Source organism: Schistocerca serialis, chromosome 12, assembly GCF_023864345.2.
Source record: "Schistocerca serialis cubense isolate TAMUIC-IGC-003099 chromosome 12, iqSchSeri2.2, whole genome shotgun sequence".
Lineage (NCBI taxonomy): Eukaryota > Metazoa > Arthropoda > Insecta > Orthoptera > Acrididae > Schistocerca > Schistocerca serialis.
Window position 1 is genome coordinate 113,005,302 of NC_064649.1, and position 19,191 is coordinate 113,024,492.

The 19,191-nt window shown below is 42.2% G+C and overlaps 1 protein-coding gene across 1 annotated transcript in view; it reads right to left on the reverse strand.

Moving 5' to 3' along the window:
- Positions 1 to 18,856: 18,856 nt before the first annotated feature.
- Positions 18,857 to 19,191, reverse strand: part of LOC126428269 (uncharacterized) — a 65,079-nt gene continuing 64,744 nt past the window's right edge. Inside the window, exon 4 of the mRNA XM_050090184.1 lies at positions 18,857 to 19,023. Within this exon, the coding sequence (XP_049946141.1) occupies positions 18,937 to 19,023 (87 nt within the window). The 3' untranslated portion in view covers positions 18,857 to 18,936. The remainder of the gene's footprint in view (positions 19,024 to 19,191) is intronic.

Consider the following 19,191-nt stretch of genomic DNA (forward strand, 5'->3'; position numbering starts at 1 on the left):
ATTGGTATAGCATACATATTTATAGCTTTTGTCTTGTTTCTTGCTGTCAATTCTGTTTTCAGAATTTTTGTTAGTCTTTGTCTATATTTTTCTTTTAGTTCTTCTTTAATGTTTGTATTATTTATTCCTATTTTTTGTCTGTATCCTAGATATTTATAGGCATCTGTTTTTTCCATCGCTTCTATGCAGTCGCTCTGGTTATCCAATATGTAAACTTGTTGTTTAGTGTGTTTTCCCTTGACTATGCTATTTTTCTTACATTTGTCTGTTCCAAAAGCCATATTTATATCATTGTTGAATACTTCTGTTATCTTTAGTAATTGGTTGAGTTGTTGATTTGTTGCTGCCAGTAGTTTTAGATCATCCATGTATAGCAAATGTGTGATTATGTGTTGGTATGTTCCAGTAATATTGTATCCATAGTTTGTATTATTTAGCATGTTGGATAGTGGGTTCAGAGCAAGGCAGAACCAGAAAGGGCTTAATGAGTCTCCTTGGTATATTCTACGTTTAATCTGTACTGGCTGTGATGTGAATTTGTTTGGATATTAAGTGTGGTTTTCCAATTTTTCATTACTATGTTTAGGAACTGTATAAATTTAGGATCAACTTTGTATATTTCCAATATTTGTAGTAACCATGAGTGGGGTACACTATCAAAAGCTTTTTGGTAATCAATGTATGCGTTGTGTAGCGACCTTTGTTTAGTTTTAGCTTGATATGTCACCTCTGCATCTATTATCAGTTGCTCTTTACATCCTCGTGCTCCTTTGCAACAGCCTTTTTGTTCTTCATTTATCTCTTATGTGGTATTATTATTATTATTATTATTTTTACTGTTGTTGATGCAATTGATAGTTGCAAAAATTAGATGTAATTTGATAGATACTGCACGTCGTTTCTGTACCAAGTATGAGAAGAGCTGAGGAAGGCAAGAGAAGTAGGGACAGGGGGGAGGGGGAAAAACAGTTTTCAGAAGTGGGAGAGCGACGGAAAAAGTCTGAGAGCTCCTGATCTGGATCACCCACAGACTTGTACAAATTGTAAATTGTCACTGAAAAGCATTTTCCTGGCACGGGCACTACTTACGGTACCACTGCTGGGAGCCATGTCTCTGGCACTTACTACTGTTCACAGGTCTGCGTTTTGACAAAGGTGGCACCAGCGAGAATCTGGAGCTAGAGAGATGTGGTCCTCGATTTATTACGAAACTATTGAGTAATAAGAATAGTTGGTTGGTTGGTTCGTTTTAGGGGGAAGACGAAACAGTTAGGTCATCAGATTAGTGGAGGATGGGGAACAAAATTGGCTGTGCTCTTTCAAAGGAATCACCCCAGCATTTACCTTGAGCGATTTAGGGAAACCACCTGAAACCTAAATCGGGATGGCCAGACGAACCGTCGTACTCCCGAATGCGAATGCAGCGTGCTAACCACTGTGACACCTCACTTGCTGACTAATATGAATAAAGCACATTACATCCCATGCTTTGAGTGCTGTTTTTATAATCATCTGTCCCCAAATACTGGTTATAAGTGAGTATAAGTGAGGTCTGCAGGTGGAAAGAGGTATAGAAAATGAGGGAATCAGCATGGACACAATAAGGAACAGAACACATTTAAAAAAAGTAAGAGAAACGCTTGATATTGAGCGCTGGGAAAAAATATAAGGAAATAGACATGAGGAGAGAAGGAATTGTGGCATCATCCAGAGATTGTGGTGGCACACCATAGTCGGCAAAGCGAATCAACACCACTGATAATATTGAGGGCCCCACCACAATCCACTACCATGCCTCGGAGGCACTGCGAGGACTACCCCTCACCCCTCACCCCTCACCCCCCCCCCACACACACACACACTCTCAGCACTGCAGCGCCCTCACACTGAGCTCAATATACTGCTGAGCAAGCAACTGCGGCGAGGTGGGTTGGTCTCTCACCACCCCTTAAACAATAAGTCGGCCTACCCGGATAGGTTTCAGGTTCCATGCCCTTTCACTCTGTGATGGTAGATACGGGTTCAGCGGAACAAAAGCAGCGTCGACGAAAATTCGACTAAAAACCTGCCATGCAAAGGCCAATAACTCCAATCGATATGCAGTAGCTGAAACTTAGTTAAACTGTCGAGCGTTTGGGGTTCTTGCACGACTCATTTGAAGAAATGTCTAAAATTTCCTTTAGTTGGTTTATCGCCTTTAAAATGCGGAAAACAGCTGTCACCTCCATATTTAATATCCAGAAATTAGTCACGCAACGTTACCAACGTCTCTGTTACAAGTCCACACCCCAAAGCTGTCAGAAGATATTTAGTATGACCCAATATTTTGAACATCGTAAACAGTCAGTGACCCATGACTACTTGCTAGTTAACACAGTCAGTCGTTCAGCAGGTTACTTGTAAAGAAGTGCTCGCCCTTATGTATCATGAAAATGTACGAAACACCCCACTCAGAGTTTATGTGCTGCATGAAATGTTCACATGGGAATATCTCCTAAAGCAAACACTCACGAAGCTCAAAGTTTCACAAAATGCGCAATACTGTGGTGTGCATACTGTAAGACCTTCGGTACACACACCATCAGATAATTTGACTTGTCGCTCTACCGAAGTAGGCGAGTGTCAGCAATATGTCTCGCGGTCTTATCGTGGCGTGTTTATCTTCTGCCGTTAGGTCAGACGGTAGAAATGCCACTTGCATGCTTACAGTAGCAGATTGACGGTGACCAACTTTAAACAGAACTTGATTAATTTTCACACATATTTATGAAAATAATAAGCATAAACATTACGTAACTTGATTCGGGATGCTATTTACAATTGACAATCTGAAGTTCCTTTGGTCTTGGTATGTTAATCTTATTCTCACGTATCTCTGATACTTGACAAAGTGTCTATACATTTCTCTTCATGGCTATGTACGGGAATATGATAATCTTATTAGGCGCAGACTGAAACTTGACTACAGACTAATGTAGACTGGTACAGACTGCTGCAGACAAATCCAGACTGACTAATCGGAGGTCGGTACACTTATTATAATACCTCGAGTGTTCATGTATCACTGCGCGAGTGTGATCCGTGAGGAGAAAAGGTTCGACATTAGCAGCAATCTCATTGGCTGCGTTACATATTAATACGCAGATCGGCAGAAGCAGAATTTGGTCCGTCTCTATGGCAGCGCCATCCCGTAGTGCGGAGACGGACGAGCGCTGCACCTGCGCTGTTGTGCTTAGCGGGGTGCACTCTAGTAGGAAAGTTGTGTACGCGCTGACTACGCGGAACTATATACACAACAAATACTCTAGTCACTTTTCGTCAATGACACGAGAACGGACCAGATGCACAAATTTCTTCATTTTAGTACACATTTCGTCAGCGCGGTTTAACACACGTGCTTTACCAGAAGACAGCCCCCGAGCGACTATCTACCCATAGATCTATGGCACAAATATTCCACTCAAAAGCTTGTGTAAATGCTCAATTCCTATCGGCTGGTATGTTAACCAGCCAATCAGATCATCTCGAGCAGTTGTATACTCAGAGTATTTCTAATGCCAGCCAATTAGATTACTACAAGCGATTTAGACTAGAAATCTGGTAATGCCAAAACTAAATATAATTTAGTGAAAACAAACTATGGTTCTTTTTCACTAAATATATAACTAATAAATTTAATACTCCACGCCCCTTCTAGCTGCCTTTTACAAAATCAAGCACACTCGACCATACATCACAAATTCCGCTAATGCACAACAGATTTTTCACACATCTATTTACCTAGTTTTAATAAAACATCACATTTTCCCTTTATGTATGTCCTCCATTCACACTCAGACTCTCTAAAACACTCACACAACCAAAAAAACGATGACATAATAATTTCCCAAAGTGCTTTTAATTACGTCAGAAATCTGTGGTTCAAAAAATGGCTCTGAGCACTATGGGACTTAACATCTTAGGACATCAGTCCCCTAGAACTTAGAACTACTTAAACCTAACTAACCTAAGAACATCACACACATCCATGCCCGAGGCAGGATTCGAACCTGCGACCGTAGCAGTCACGCGGTTCCGCGCTGAAGCGCCTAGAACCGTACGGCCACAAAGGCCGGCAGAAATCCGTGGTAACTAAACTTAAGAAAATTTCAGAAAATTAGATTATATGAACCTATCCTGTTGGTTGTAGTTTTAATTGATACTACAGATGAATAGATTACATTTTCCAACTCAGTTTTATAAAGCTAGCACGATTATTATGTGTGTGAAGTAAAAATCTATATAGCTGAAGGTATGGGCGTTATTGATTTGAAATCTTAACAGTATCGTAGGGTTATCCATGGAATTTGCTATACTAGCCGTGAAAAATATTGATTAGTATTTAACAGTACTTCTTCAGATTCACAGAGAGTATGTGTAACGTACAGCACGCGGTGGTCAGCAAGTACACGGTTCGCTGGGCCCATTAGCGTGCGTCATCTGTGCCAGCGTGAGAACCAAACATCTGCTCTCTTCATGGCTCCAAGGCAAGCTACGCTTTCAGTGCAAGATGGCAACCCGTAATAATTCGCTACCCTACAGCAGTTCGAGCAGTCAGCTACATCAGTGAACATCGTCGAGTAGGGCAGTGGCAGTTGAAGTTTCTAATGAACTTTATAATATCCGTTCTCCAAGTTTACTGCAATAACTTACTAATTCACTCTTGAATGAATGTCTACTCTACTGGATGACTGTGCAGATAAAAATATTAAAAACCAAAAACCAGAATATTACGAATGTTTGTGAAGTTAATTGCAGGGCTTTCCCTAGCAAAAAATCTTGAAGATTCTCTGAAAATAATAATAATAGTAATTATTATTATTATTGTATCTGCAGCAATAGAGATTCTATGGAGTAAAGAGTTCTTCTTCTGAATCTCGGTGATGTCGATCCCAGGACTCCACAGCTGCGGTGATCGACGGTGGTTCTGCACAATCAAAGAAAAAACTGGAGGGGATTGAAAATGTCAGCAGATCCTTAAGCGTTGTAGCGAGAGTAAAGCTACGTCCGGGGTACTGAATGTTACTTTCGAGAAAAGACGGCATTGTCGTTCGTCGCTGGTTTTGATCCGTGTAATTATAAATTCGATGCAGGCTCTTGCAATTATTTGTGCCAGAGAATGTAAACCTTTCTGGTAAAACTTAAACATATATAATGTCCAATTTGAAGTGTCAGGGATTTAAAAGAATGAATTACCCTTTCCTGTTTTGTTGTATTTGACATCTACATCTATGTGATTACTCTGCTATTCACAATAAAGTGCCTGGCAGAGGGTTCAATGAACCACTTTCAAGCCGTCTCTCTACCGTTCCACTCTCGAACATCACGCGGGAAAAACGAGCACTTAAATTTTTCTGAACGAGCCCTTATTTCTCTTATTTTATCGTGATGATCATTTCCTATTTTGCCGTTTATTCACCAAGATGACCTCTTTCGACTTACAATGGTTTTTAATCCTTCCACCTTTCCTATATTGGCACCAGACATTAAAGTCACAGTCGTGATTGCAATGGCTAACTATCCCATTCATACAACAGTAATTACCTCTCTCTACCCCCGCTAGGAAGACAACGCAAAACAACAACAAAATTAGAAATTATATCCAAGTCGGCAAACAAAGCCAGAGAAACAATGTACAACAGTCTCTTTTTTGCATCGCTGCTGCCACTCTTTGAGTGTCAATATTACCGTCGTATTTTTTAACATACAAAATAATGTAAAGCTTGCTTAGTCTGTCTAGATATGACGTAAAACGAACAATGATGCATTACGTTTCAAATCACATGCGAAGTAAACATTTGGCCAGAACCAGCTTTTAACAAAATAAAAAACGTTGACAGCTTCACCACTTTCGCACACGCGCTGTAAGACAGAGAATACAATGAAATACTAAATTCTCTCGACGTGATACTACAAACTGTACTGTTGTTTATGCTTAACACTGTACAACAAGAGAACGGGTTGTTAATTAGTGTATCAAGAAATGTTTTTTCTAATCAATGATGGTCGTTAATTATCAAGTTGGTTCAAATGGCTCTGAGCACTATGGGACTCAACTGCTGTGGTCATAAGTCCCCTAGAACTTAGAACTACTTAAACCTAACTAACCTAAGGACAGCACACAACACCCAGCCATCACGAGGCAGAGAAAATCCCTGACCCCGCCGGGAATCGAACCCGGGAACTCGGGCGTGGGAAGCGAGAACGCTACCACACGACCACGAGATGCGGGCAATTATCAAGTAATCCTATGACAAAGAAGCGTGTCGAAGTTAAGTAAATCTTTAATTCATTAATGCAATAAAGTGAACTGATATTTCACGTGTTCTAGTATGATAAGACTTCTCCCAGAGTAATAAAAAAAACCACAGTTGTGGCCAGACGAAGGTAGTTCTGTCGTCTCACAACAGGAACAATAATTATTTTTTAAATATATGATAAATTCCTGTGGGACAAAACTGCTAAGGTCATCGGTCCCTAGGCTTACACTCCGTCTTCAGGCCACGAGTGGTCTACCCGGAACATCCGACCGCCGTGTCATCGTCCAGGGAGGATGTGGATAGGAGGGGCGTGTGGTCAGCACACTGCACTAACGGTCGTTATGATGGTGTTCTTGTCCGAAGCCGCAACTATTTGGTCCAGTAGCTCCTCAATTGGCATCACGAGGCTGAGTGCACCCCGAAAAACGGCAACAGTTCATGGCGGCCCAGATGATCACCCATCCAAGTGCCGGCCACGCCCGAAAGATCTTAACTTCGGTGATGTCACGGGAACCGGTGTAACCATTGCGGCAACGCCGTTACCTATGCTTACACTCTACTTGATATAACTTAAGCCAAGGACAACACACACATACACACACACAGACCCATGCGCGGCTACCCCGTGTGGTCAGGAACAATATCCTTGAAGAGTGAAAGAAGTTTCAGCATAAAGGAAACTGCAGTGGATAATAAAGAAGCTGAAACAACGTTTATTTCTAGTACACTCTAAGATGGTCATTCCAAACAATTAATAATAATAATAACAATTGTACTATGAGTATAAAACTACTAGGTTGGTACATAACTTCGTAGCGTTTTTGTTTTGCATGATGCTATTCCGGTTGCTATAGGTTTATTTCTCGATTGTCATATTTTATTTGTAGTTGACGTATTGTTATTTGGTCGTTAGGAGATACTGTGTGGAGCTGTGGACGCTAGAAACTGGAGTGACAAGTGAAGAAATCGGAACATTTCCGGCATATTCTTGTGCATTAGTTAAACAGAGGGATGACATTAGCGGAAGCAGCCAGAAACATTTGTGCCACGTATGGGGATAATGCCACTGAATAGAGCACTGCAGGATAACGGTATTCTCGTTTCCAGAATGAGACTTTCACTCTGCAGTGGAGTGTGCGCTGATATGAAACTACCTGGCATATTAAAACTGAGTGCCCGACCGAGACTCGAACTCGCTACCTTTGCCTTTCGCGGGCAAGTGCTCTACCAACTGAGCTACCCAAGCACGACTCACGCCCGGTCCTCACAGCTTTACTTCTGCCAGTACCTCGTCTCCTACCTTCCAAACTTTACAGAAGTTCTCCTGCAGGTGTGAGTCGTGCTTTGGTAGCTCAGATGGTAGAGCACTTGCCCGCGAAAGGCAAAGGTAGCGAGTTCGAGTCTCGGTCGGGCACTCAGTTTTAATCTGCCAGGAAGTTTCATATCAGCGCACATTCCGCTGCAGAGTGAAAATCTCACTCTGGAAACATCCCCCAGGCTGTGGTTAAGCCATGTCTCCGCAGTATCCTTTCTTTCAGGAGTGCTAGTTCTGCAAGTTTCGCAGGAGAACTTCTGTAAAGTTTGGAAAGTAGGAGACGAGGTACTGGCAGAAGTAAAGCTGTGAGCACCGGGCGTGAGTCGTGCTTCGGTAGCTCAGATGGTAGAGCAGTTGCCCACGAAAGACGAAGGTCCCGAGTTCCAGTCTCGGTCGGGCACACAGTTTTAATCTGTCAGGAAGTTTCGGTATTCTCGTTTTTAACATAATCGTTTTTGACACTAGTGACTCGCAAAGTTCATGGAAGACCTTCGGAGTCAGATGAAAATCTTTTAACGCATTAATCCACGACTATTCACGTCAGTGTAGCGAGAACTGGCAGATGTAGTGAAATGTGATCATTTCACTATCGTATGAAATTTGGGTATAATGGGAAAGATTCAGATATCAGGTGTATGGGAACCACATGTTGTTGTTGTTGTGATCTTCAATCCTGAGACTGGTTTGATGCAGCTCTCCATGCTACTCTATCCTGTGCAAGCTGCTTCATCTCCCAGTACCTACTGCAGCCTACATCCTTCTGACTCTCCTTACTCTATTCATCTCTTGGACTCCCTCTACGATGTTTACTCTCCACGCTGCCCTCAAATACTAAATTGGTGATCCCTTGATGCCTCAGAACATGTCCTACCAACCGATCCCATCTTCTTGTCAAGTTGTACCACAAACTCCTGTTCTCCACAATTCTATTCAATACCTCCTCATTAGTTATGTGATCTACCCATCTACACTTCAGCATTCCTCTGTAGCACCACATTTCGAAAGCTTCTGTTCTCTTCTTGACCAAAGTATTTATCGTCCACGTTTCAGTTCCATACATAGCTACACTACATACAAATACTTTCAGAAACAACTTTCTGACACATAAATCTATACTCAATGTTAACAAATTTCTCTTCTTCAGAAACGCTTTCCTCGCCATTGACAGTCTACATTTTATATCCTCTCTACTTCGTCCATCATCAGTTATTTTGCTCTCCAAATAGTAAAACTCCTTTACTACTTCAAGTGTCTCATTTTCGAATCCAATTCCCTCAGCATCACCCCACTTAATTCGACTACATCCCATTATCTTCGTTTTGATTTAGTTGATGTTCATCTTATATCCTCCTTTCAAGACACTACCCATTCCGTTCAACGGCTCTTCCAAAACCTATGCTTTCTCTGACAGAATTACAATGTCATCGGCGAACCTTAAAGTTTTTATTTATTCTCCATGAATTTTAATGCCTACTCCGAATTTTTCTTTTGTTTCCATTACTGCTTTGTCAATATACAGATTGAACAACATCTGGGAGAGGCTACAAACCTGTCTCACTTCCTCCCCAATCGCTGCTTCCCTTTCATGTCCCTCGCCTCTTATAACTGTTATCTAGTTACTGTATAAATTGTAAATAGCCTTTCGCTCCCTGTATTTTACGCCTGCCACCTTCACAATTTGAAAGAGAGTATTCCAGTCAACATTGTCAAAAGCTTTCTCTAAGTCTACAAATGCTAGAAACGAAGGTTTGCCTTTTCTTAATCTGGTTTCTAACATAAATTGTAGGGTCAGTATTGCGTCTCAGGTTCCAATATTTCTACGAAATCCAAACTAATCTTCCCCAAAGTCGGCTTCTACCAGTTTTTCCATTAATCTGTAGAGAATTCGTGTTAGTATTTTGCAGGCGTGACTTATTAAAACGATAGTTCGGTAATTTTCAGGTCTGCCAACACCTGCTTCCTTTGGGATTGGAATTATTATATTCTTCTTGAAGTCGGAGGGTATTTCGCCTGTCTCATACATTTTGCTCACCAGATGGTAGAGTTTTGTCAGGATTGGCTCTCCCAAGGCTGTCAGTAGTTTTAATGAAATGGTGTCTACTCCTGGGGCTTTGTTTCGACTTAGGTTCTTCAGTGCTCTATCAAACTCTTCACACAGTATCATATCTCCCACTACATCTTCATCTACATCCTCTTCCATTTCCATATTATTGCCGTCAAGTACATCGTCATTGTATAGACCCTCTATATACCGCTTCCACCTTTCTGCTTTCCCTTCTTTGCTTTGAACTTGGTTTCCATCTGAGCTCTTGATATTCATACAATTGGTTCTCTTTTCTCCAAAGGTCTCTTTAATTTTCCTGTAGGCAGGATCTATCTTATTCCTAGTGAGATAAGCCTCTACATCCCTACATTTGTCCTCTAGCCGTGCCTGCTTAGCCATTTTGCACTTCCTGTCGATCTCATTTTTGAGACGTTTGTATTTCTTTTTGCCTGCTTCATTTACTGTATTTTTATATTTTCTCCTTTCATCAATTACATTCAATATTTCTTCTGTCACGCAAGGATTTCTACTAGCCCTCGTCTTTTTACCTATTTGATCCTTTGCTGCCTTCACTACTTCATCCCTCAAAGCTACCCATTCTTCTTCAACTGTATTTATTTCCCCCATTCTTGTCAATTGTTCCCTTATGCTCTCCCTGAAACTCTGTACAACCTCTGGTTTAGTCAGTTTATCCAGGTCCCATCTCCTTAAATTCCCACCTTTTTGCTGTTTCTTCAGTTTTGACCTACAGTTCACAACCAATAGATTGTGGTCAGAGTCCACATCTGCCGCTGGAAATGTCTTACAATTTAAAAACCTGGTTCCTCAATATCTGTCTTACCATTATATAATCTGTCGGAAACCTGTCAGTATCTCCAGCCTTCTTCCATATGTACAACCTTCTTTTATGATTCCTGAATCACTTGTTAGCTATGATTAAGTTATGCTCTGTGCAAAATTCTAGAAGGTAGCTTCCTCTTTCATTTCTTACCCCCAATCCATATTTACCTACTACATTTCCTTCTCTTCGTTTTCCTACTATCGAATTCCAGTCACCCATGACTATTAAATTTTCGTCTCCTTTCACTATCTGAATAATTTCTTTTATCTCATGATCTGCAGAACTAGTTGGCATATAAACTTGTACTACTGTAGTCGGTGTGGGCTTCGTGCCTATCTTGTCCACAATAATGCGTTCACTATGCTGTTTGTAATAGCTTACCCGCATTCGTATTTTTTTTTATTCCTTATTAAACCTACTCCTGCATTACCCCTATTTGATTTTGTATTTATAACCCTGTATTACCTGACCAGAAATCTTGTTCTTCCTGCCACCAGACTTCGCTAATTCCCACTATATCTAACTTTAACCTATCCATTTCCCTTTTTAAGTTTTCTAACCTACCTGCCCGATTAAGGGATCTGACATTCCACCCTCCGATTCGTAGAACGCCAGTTTTCTTTCTCCTGATAACGACGTCCTCTTGAATAGTCCCCGCCCAGAGATCCGAATGGGGGACTATTTTACCTCCGGAATATTTTACCCAAGAGGACGCCATCATCATTTAACCATACAGTAAAGCTGCATGCCCTCGGGAAAAATTACGGCTTTAGTTTCCCCTTGCTTTCAGCCGTTCGCAGTACCAGCACAGCAAGGCCGTTTTGGTTAGTGTTACAAGGCCAGGTCAGTCAATCATCTAGACTGTTTCCGCTGCAACTAGTGAAAAGGCTGCTGCCCCTCTTCAGGAACCACACGTTTGTCTGGCCTCTCAACAAATACCCCTCCGTTGTGGTTGCACCTACGGTACGGCTATCTGTATCGCTGAGGCACGCAAGCCTCCCCACCAACGGCAAGGTCCATGGTTCATGGAGGGAAAGGGGGGGGGGGGGAATGGGGCAGAACTAAATGATCTAAGCCAAAATCACAAAAACCAGTGCGTGACCAAATGTGCACCTTTGCTTTCTCTTCATCTGTTGGCTCGTAAACCAACTATTCCTATCCTGTGACGAGAAATTGTGTTTTTATGCTATCGTAGGGGACGGAAAGCAGTGGCTGAGCCCAAATAATGCAGTAACGCTCCGTACAAAGACCTGTGCACATACATACAAGGACGTAGCCAGGATTTTGTCAAAGGGGGACGACGGGGCGTGTGGGTGTGGCATCAGATTTGTTCAAGAGAGCGTTAAAAAATCAGATGTTTTTCTTTCATTAAGAAAATTCCATAGTAAACGACCAACCGTTTTATTCGAAATTTATCTCGGAGTTTTCACCAACCGTAAACGTAATCTCGTTCGTTAAAAGTGCGGTATTTTTCATACCACTAACAAGAGAACCTCCCCATCGTACCCCCCTCAGATTTAGTTATACGTTGGCACTGTGGATAGTCCTTGAAAAACTGAACACTGATCAATCGAGAAAACAGAAAGAAGTTGTGTGGAACTATGGCAAAAATAAGCAAAATATACAAACTGAGTGGTCCATGTGCAAGATAGGCAACATCAAGGATAGCGTAAGCTGAGCAGTGCCGTGGTCCCGTGGTTAGCGTGAGCAGTTTCAGAACAAGAGGTCCTTGGCTCAAGTCTTCCCTCGAGTGAAATGTTTAGCTTATTTAATTTCGCAAAGTTATGATCTGTCCGTTCGTTCATTGACGTCTCTGTTCACTGTAATAAGTTTAGTGTCTGTGTTTTGCGACCGAACCGCAAAACCGTGCGATTAGTAGACGAAAGGACGTTCCTCTCCAATGGGAACCAAAAACATTTGATCGTAAGGTCATAGGTCAACCGATTCCTCCACAGGAAAACACGTCTGATATATTCTATACGACACTGGTGACGGCATGTGCGTTACATGACAGGAATATGTTGTCGACCCACCTAACTTTTACATTTGGCGAATGGGTAAAAAGTTTCTTCTACCTTTCCCAATTTACGTTTTCTTTTGGATGTGATAATCACTCCCAAAAAAGTGATGAAAACATAAGAGTTTGTCACATAAACTGAAAATAAAAAATTAAACTTTTCGCTTGAGGGAAGATTTGAATCTAGGATCTCTCGCTCTGCAGCTGCCCACGCTAACCACGGCACCACGACGCTTCTTAGCGCACATTGTCCTTGATGTTGCCTTTGTTGCACATGGACTACTCAGTTTGTATATTTTCCTTATTTTTTCATAGTTCCACACAACTTCTTCCTGTTTTCTCGATTGATCTGCGTTCAGTTTTCCAAGGCCTATCCACTGTGCCAACTTATAACTAAATCTGACGGGGGTGCGATGGGGAGGTTCCCTTGTAAGAAGCAGTCATGCTCCAAACTTCCTCCATCTTCCACGGTCATTTAACACTCTTCTTCTTTCAGTGTGTACTGTAGCTGAGGAAGTTATCATGAACGCACGAGTGCAAATTTTTTGGGGCACCGTGATTATTACCGACACGACTATTGGAACAAAGAGAAGTCTGTTCGAAAGAGAAACTAGAATAATTTTGGGTGGCGAAAACGCAAAAGTTTCGGAATCATTCAGCCTTACACTTTTCCACATTTCTTCATTTAAGTTTACATGTCTCCCTTCTTGTGTTGTAAGAACGATCATTTTATGCGCTAAAGAATGTCCCTGTAGACCAATGCATGAGCCTAAAAGAGGAGAATTTGAGTTATTATTTATTTACCGTACGCTTTCTGGTTCTGGGAGTCTTTGAAGAGCGGCTTGGCTCGCATTTGATGCAGCTCTTTTAATTTTAGCATATCTACATCTACATGGATACTCTGCAAAATCAGATTTACGTGCCTGGCAGAGGGTTCATCGAACCACCTTCACAATTCTCTATTATTCCAATCTCGTACAGCGCGCGGAAAGAATGAACACCTATATCTTTCCGTACGAGCTCTGATTTCCCTTGTTTTATCGCGGTGATCGTTCCGCCCTATGTAGGTCGGTGTCAACAAAATATTTTCGCATTCGGAGGAGAAAGTTGGTGATTGGAATTTCGTGAGAAGATTCCGCCACAACGAGAAACGCCTTTGTTTTAATGACGTGCACCCCAAATCCCGTATCATTTCTGTGACACTCTCTCCCATATTTTGCGATAATACAAAACGTGCTGCCTTTCTTTGAACTTTTTCGATGTACTCCGTCAGTCCTATCTGGTAAGGATCCCACACCGCACAACAGTATTCTAAAAGAGAACGGACAAGCGTAGTGTAGGCATTCTCCTTAGTGGGTCTGTTACATTTTCCAAGTGTCCTGCCAATAAAACGCAGCCTTTGGTTAGCCTTCCCCACAACATTTTCTATGTGTTCTTTCTAATTTAACTTGGTCGTAATTGTAATACCTAGGTATTTAGTTGAATTTACGGCTTTTAGGTTAGACTGATTTATCGTGTAACCGAAGTTTAACGAGTTGCTTTTAGTACTCATGTGGATGACCTCACACTTTTCGTTATTTAGGCTGAACTGCCACTTTTCGCACCATTCAGATATTTTTTCTAAATAGTTTTGCAGTTTGTTTTGATCTTCTGATCACTTTATTAGTCGATAAACGACAGCGTCATCTGCAAACAACCGAAGACGGCTGCTCAGACTGTCTCCCAAATAGTTTATATAAATAAGAAACAGGAAAGGGCCTATAACACTACCTTGGGGAACGCCTGAAATCACTTCTGTTTTACTCGATGACTTTCCGTCCATTACTACGAACTGTGACCTCTCTGACAGGAAATCGCAAATCCAGTCACATAACTCAGACGATATTCCATAAGCACGCAATTTTACTACGAGCCGCTTATGTGGTACAGTGTCAAAAGCCTACCGGAAATCCAGGAATACGGAATCGATCTGAAATCCCTTGTCAATAGCACTCAAAACTTCAAGTGAATAAAGAGCTAGCATAGGGGCTGCATGTCTAAGGGAATTGGAATCTGTCAGGAATGAAGGACATTCGAAGGGAATTGGCTGTGACTTATAGTAAGGGGAAAACCCCGGCATTCGTCTAAATTAAAAATGGGAAACCACAAACAACCATTTTCGAGGTCGCCTGCGAATGGATTTCAGCCACCTCGTCTCCCTAAGCTCAGCGACCCGACACCTAGAGGTACCCCAGGTCGGTGGGGAATTTGGAGAAACTGGTTGTTGTACATTGTTTTAAAGTAAAATAAAATGCAGCGCAAAAAAGAGTCAATTCTGACATTGTATATTTTTCCTTTGATTGCAGACATTTGACAGTTCATGAATGCATGCGTATCTTAAGATTTAATTTTGCATGGAATTGCTGGCTTCAGTTGTTACAGTATTACAAAGGCGTAAATAGGTTTTGGACGAAAGTGCAGGGGGGGGGGGGGGAGGAGAAGTTGCAAGGTGCAGTCGGTTGGATCTAAGTCAAGCAGTCCGCTGAAAAAAAATCTTTTTGAAACGATCGAGCTATAGAATGTGCAATCGTCACATACCCCTTCCGCTCTTCACAAACCCTTCCTCAGCGTTCCGCATCAGAACTGGTTTTTGGTAATTGAGAAACTCCCAGGTGACAAGATCGGGCGACATTTTGCCATTTGGGCTACTATTGATACAATATAAGCAGTTTTTCCTTAAAAAATGGAGCCATTTGGGCGATATTTTTGTTGACCAACTCAAGTTTTGGGCACCACAGACCAATCTGAGTGTACTTGTATGCACCTATTAATTATATGTTATTTATAATGATCTTGTGGTGTGTGTACTGTAAGATCTTTGGTACACACACCATCAGATTATTTGACTTGTCGCTCTAATGAAGTAGGCGAGTGTCAGCAATATGTCTCGTGGTCTTATTGTGGCGTGTTTATCTTCTGACGTTAGGTCAGAAGATAGAAATGCCACTTGCACGCTTAGAGTAGCAGATTGATGGTGACCAACTTGAAATAGAACTTGATTAATTTTCACACGCATTTATTAAAGTAATAAAAACATAAAATTACTTAACTTGATTCTGGATGCTATTTACAGTTGACAATCTGAAGTTCCTTTGGTCTTGGTACGTTAATCTTACTCTCACATATCTCTGATACTTGACAAAGTGTCTATACCTTTATCTTCATGGCTATGTACAGGAATATGGTAATCTTCTTAGGTGCAAACTGAAACTTGACTATAGACTGGTACAGACTAATGCAGACTGGTACAGACTGGTGCAGACAAATGCAGACTGACTAACCGGAGGTCTGTACACTCGATATAATACCTCGTGCATTCAGGTATCACTGCATGAGTCCGATCCGCGAAGAGAAAAGGTTCTAGATTAGCAGCAATCTCATTGGCTGTGTTACATATTAATACGCGGATCGGCGGAAGCAGAATTTGGTCCGTCTCTAAGGCAGCGCCATCTCATAGTGCGGAGATGGACGAGCGCTGCGCCTGCGCTGTTGTGCTTAGCGGGGCGCGCTCTAGTGGGAAAGTTGTGTACGCGCTGACTGTGTGGAACTATGTACACAACAAAAACGCATTGCAACAAAAGAGTCAATTGACAGTTCATGAATGCATGCGTATTTTAAGATTAAATTTTGCATGGAATTGCTGGCTTCAGTTGTTGCAGTATTACAAAGGCGTATATAGATGATTTTGGACTAAAGTGCGGGGAGGGGGGGGGGGGGAGGAGAAGTCGCAAGGTGCAGTTGGTTGGGCCTAATTCAAGCAGCCTGCTGAAAAAAAATTTTTTGAAATGATCGAGCTATAGAATGTGCTATCATCACATACACCTTCCGCTCTTCACAAACCCTTCCTCAGCGTCGTTCCGCATTGGAACTGGTTTTCATAATTGAGAACCTCCCAGGTGACCAGATCAGGCCACATTTTGCCATCAGGGCTAGTATTGATGAAATATAAGCAGTTTTTCTTTAAGAAATGCAGCCATTTGGGCGATACTTTTGTTGACCAACTCCTGTTTTGGGCAGCACAGCCTCAGGAAATGCAGAAACAGAGCTCGACGGTCAGCCACGCTCAGGACGTCCTGTCACAGCCACTGCTCCAGGCGTGCTGAATCGTGCGGATGCCATTATTCGTGCCGACCTGCCAATCACAACTCGACAGTTGGCTCTACAGTTGTCGGTCAGCATTGGAAGTGCGTCTGCAGTGATCGAGACTCTCGGATATTCAAAGAGGTGCTCACGACGGACTGCACGAATGCCCACAGTGCACCACAAGATTGAAAGAAAGGCCATTTTATCTGAATTGTTGGAGCGTTTTGAGGCTGATGGAGAGGCCTTTCTGTCACGGACCGTTAAGGGGGACGAAAGCTCGGTGCACAAGTTTGCGCCAGAAACAAAAAGCAGTCCATGGAATGGCATCATCCTCATTCACCACAAAAGAAGAAATTCTAGACCGTCCCCTCCACTGGAAAAGGTTCAAATGGCTCTGAGCACTATGGGACTTAACATCTATGGTCATCAGTCCCCTAGAACTTAAAACTACTTAAACCTAACTAACCTAAGGACAGCACACAACACCCAGCCAACACGAGGCAGAGAAAATCCCTGACCCCGCCGGGAATCGAACCCGGGAACCCGGGCGTGGGAAGCGAGAACGCTACCGCACGACCAAGAGATGCGGGCTCCACTGCAAAAGTCACAGTGACAGTCTTCAGGGATTGGGATGGCGTCATTCCCGAGGATGTGATGCCAAGAGGGTGAATCATCAATTCAGATGCATACTTGAAGAGTGAATAAAGTCAAGAACCGTTTCCGACGCGTTCGATCGGACAAGAATCCGGCAGAAAGCTTGCTCCATCACGATAATGCTCGCCCACACACAAGTCTGAGAACCCGGGAACACATTGCCAAATTAGATTGCACATCATTGCCTCATCCACCCTACAATCCATCACTGGCACCCTCGGATTTCTATCTCTTTTGGCTGCTTACAGATTCTCTATGAGGAACACACTTTGAAGATGACGAGAGTGTCAGGCATGCAGTGAAAACATGGCTATGCCTACAGGACAAGATCTTTTACCAGCAGAGAAAGCATGCTCTTCCACGACGTTGGTGTATGGCTAGAGTAAGTGATGGAGGCTACGTAGAAAAATATGACATTGACAAGGCATATTGATGTATATTGTCACCAGATTCTGACTCTTAACAGTAAATACAGGGTCTTACAAAAAGGTACGGCTAAACTTTCAGGAAAGATTCCTCACACACAAATAAAAAAAAGATGTTATGTGGACATGTGTCCGGAAACGCTTAATTTCAATGTTAGAGCTCATTTTAGTTTCGTCAGTATGTACTGTACTTCCTCGATTCACCGCCATGCTTTCATACGGGATACTCTACCTGTGCTGCTAGAATATGTGCCTTTACAAGTACGACACAACATGTGGTTCATGCACGATGGAGCTCCTGCATATTTCAGTCGAAGTATTCGTACGCTTCTCAACTACAGATTCGGTGACCGATGGATTGGTAGAGGCGGACCAATTCCATGGCCTCCACGCTCTCCTGACCTCAACCCTCTTGACTTTCATTTGTGGGGGCATTTGAAAGCTCTTCTCTACGCAACCCCGGTACCAAATGTAGAGACTCGTCGTGCTCGTATTGTGGACGGCTGTGACACAATACGCCATTTTCCAGGGCTGCATCAGCGCATCAGGGATTCCATGCGACGGAGGGTGGATGCATGTATCCTCGCTAACGGAGGACATTTTGAACATTTCCTGTAACAAAGTGTTTGAAGTCACGCTGGTACGTTCTGTTGGTATGTGTTTCCATTCCATAATTAATTTGATTTGAAGAGAAGTAATAAAATGAGCTCTAACGTGGAAAGTAAGCGTTTCCGGACACATGGCCACGTAACATCTTTTCTTTATTTATGTGAGGAATGTTTCCTGAAAGTTTGGCCGTACCTTTTTGTAACACCCCGTATATTCTGAGAAAAAAAAATGGCGTATGACTCATTGCGCGAACCTCGTATGTATGTTAGCTCCCAAACTTCCAAACAACTCCCACTATTAGATCAGGTGTTATGACTAATTATAGTAGTTCAGATTTATATGGATAGTACTATAGATTCGTAAACACACACACACACAAACACACACACACACACACACACACACACACACACAAGACACACACTCACACAAACACATGTCTAAAATGTCTGGAATAACCAGCTACCACTGTGTTACGAGCTAGCAATAAATGTCAGGGAGAAACAGTAAAGCAGAGGGAAACACACATGTAAGTGTATAAAAATGGCAGTTTATTTACAGAAACAAAGTGGTACAAATGAGAGCACACATCTTGTTATTCCCGTGCAGACTAATTTGTGATCAGCACCTCGTACTCACTCTTGCCTATCTCTCTGCCACCATATGGGATGTAGCACACGCCGTGGGAGGGATGGATCTGTCGACAGCAGAAATAAAGACATGTAAAAAAATTGTTATCTCACATTTTGAGAATTGTAAAAGTTGTTGGTGAACATAGCAGCACAAGCTGCTGACAAAAGTAACAAGGAGTTAGTAAGGAGAGTTAATGTAGTAGGTAAGTAATACACTGAGGTTCCAACTGTCG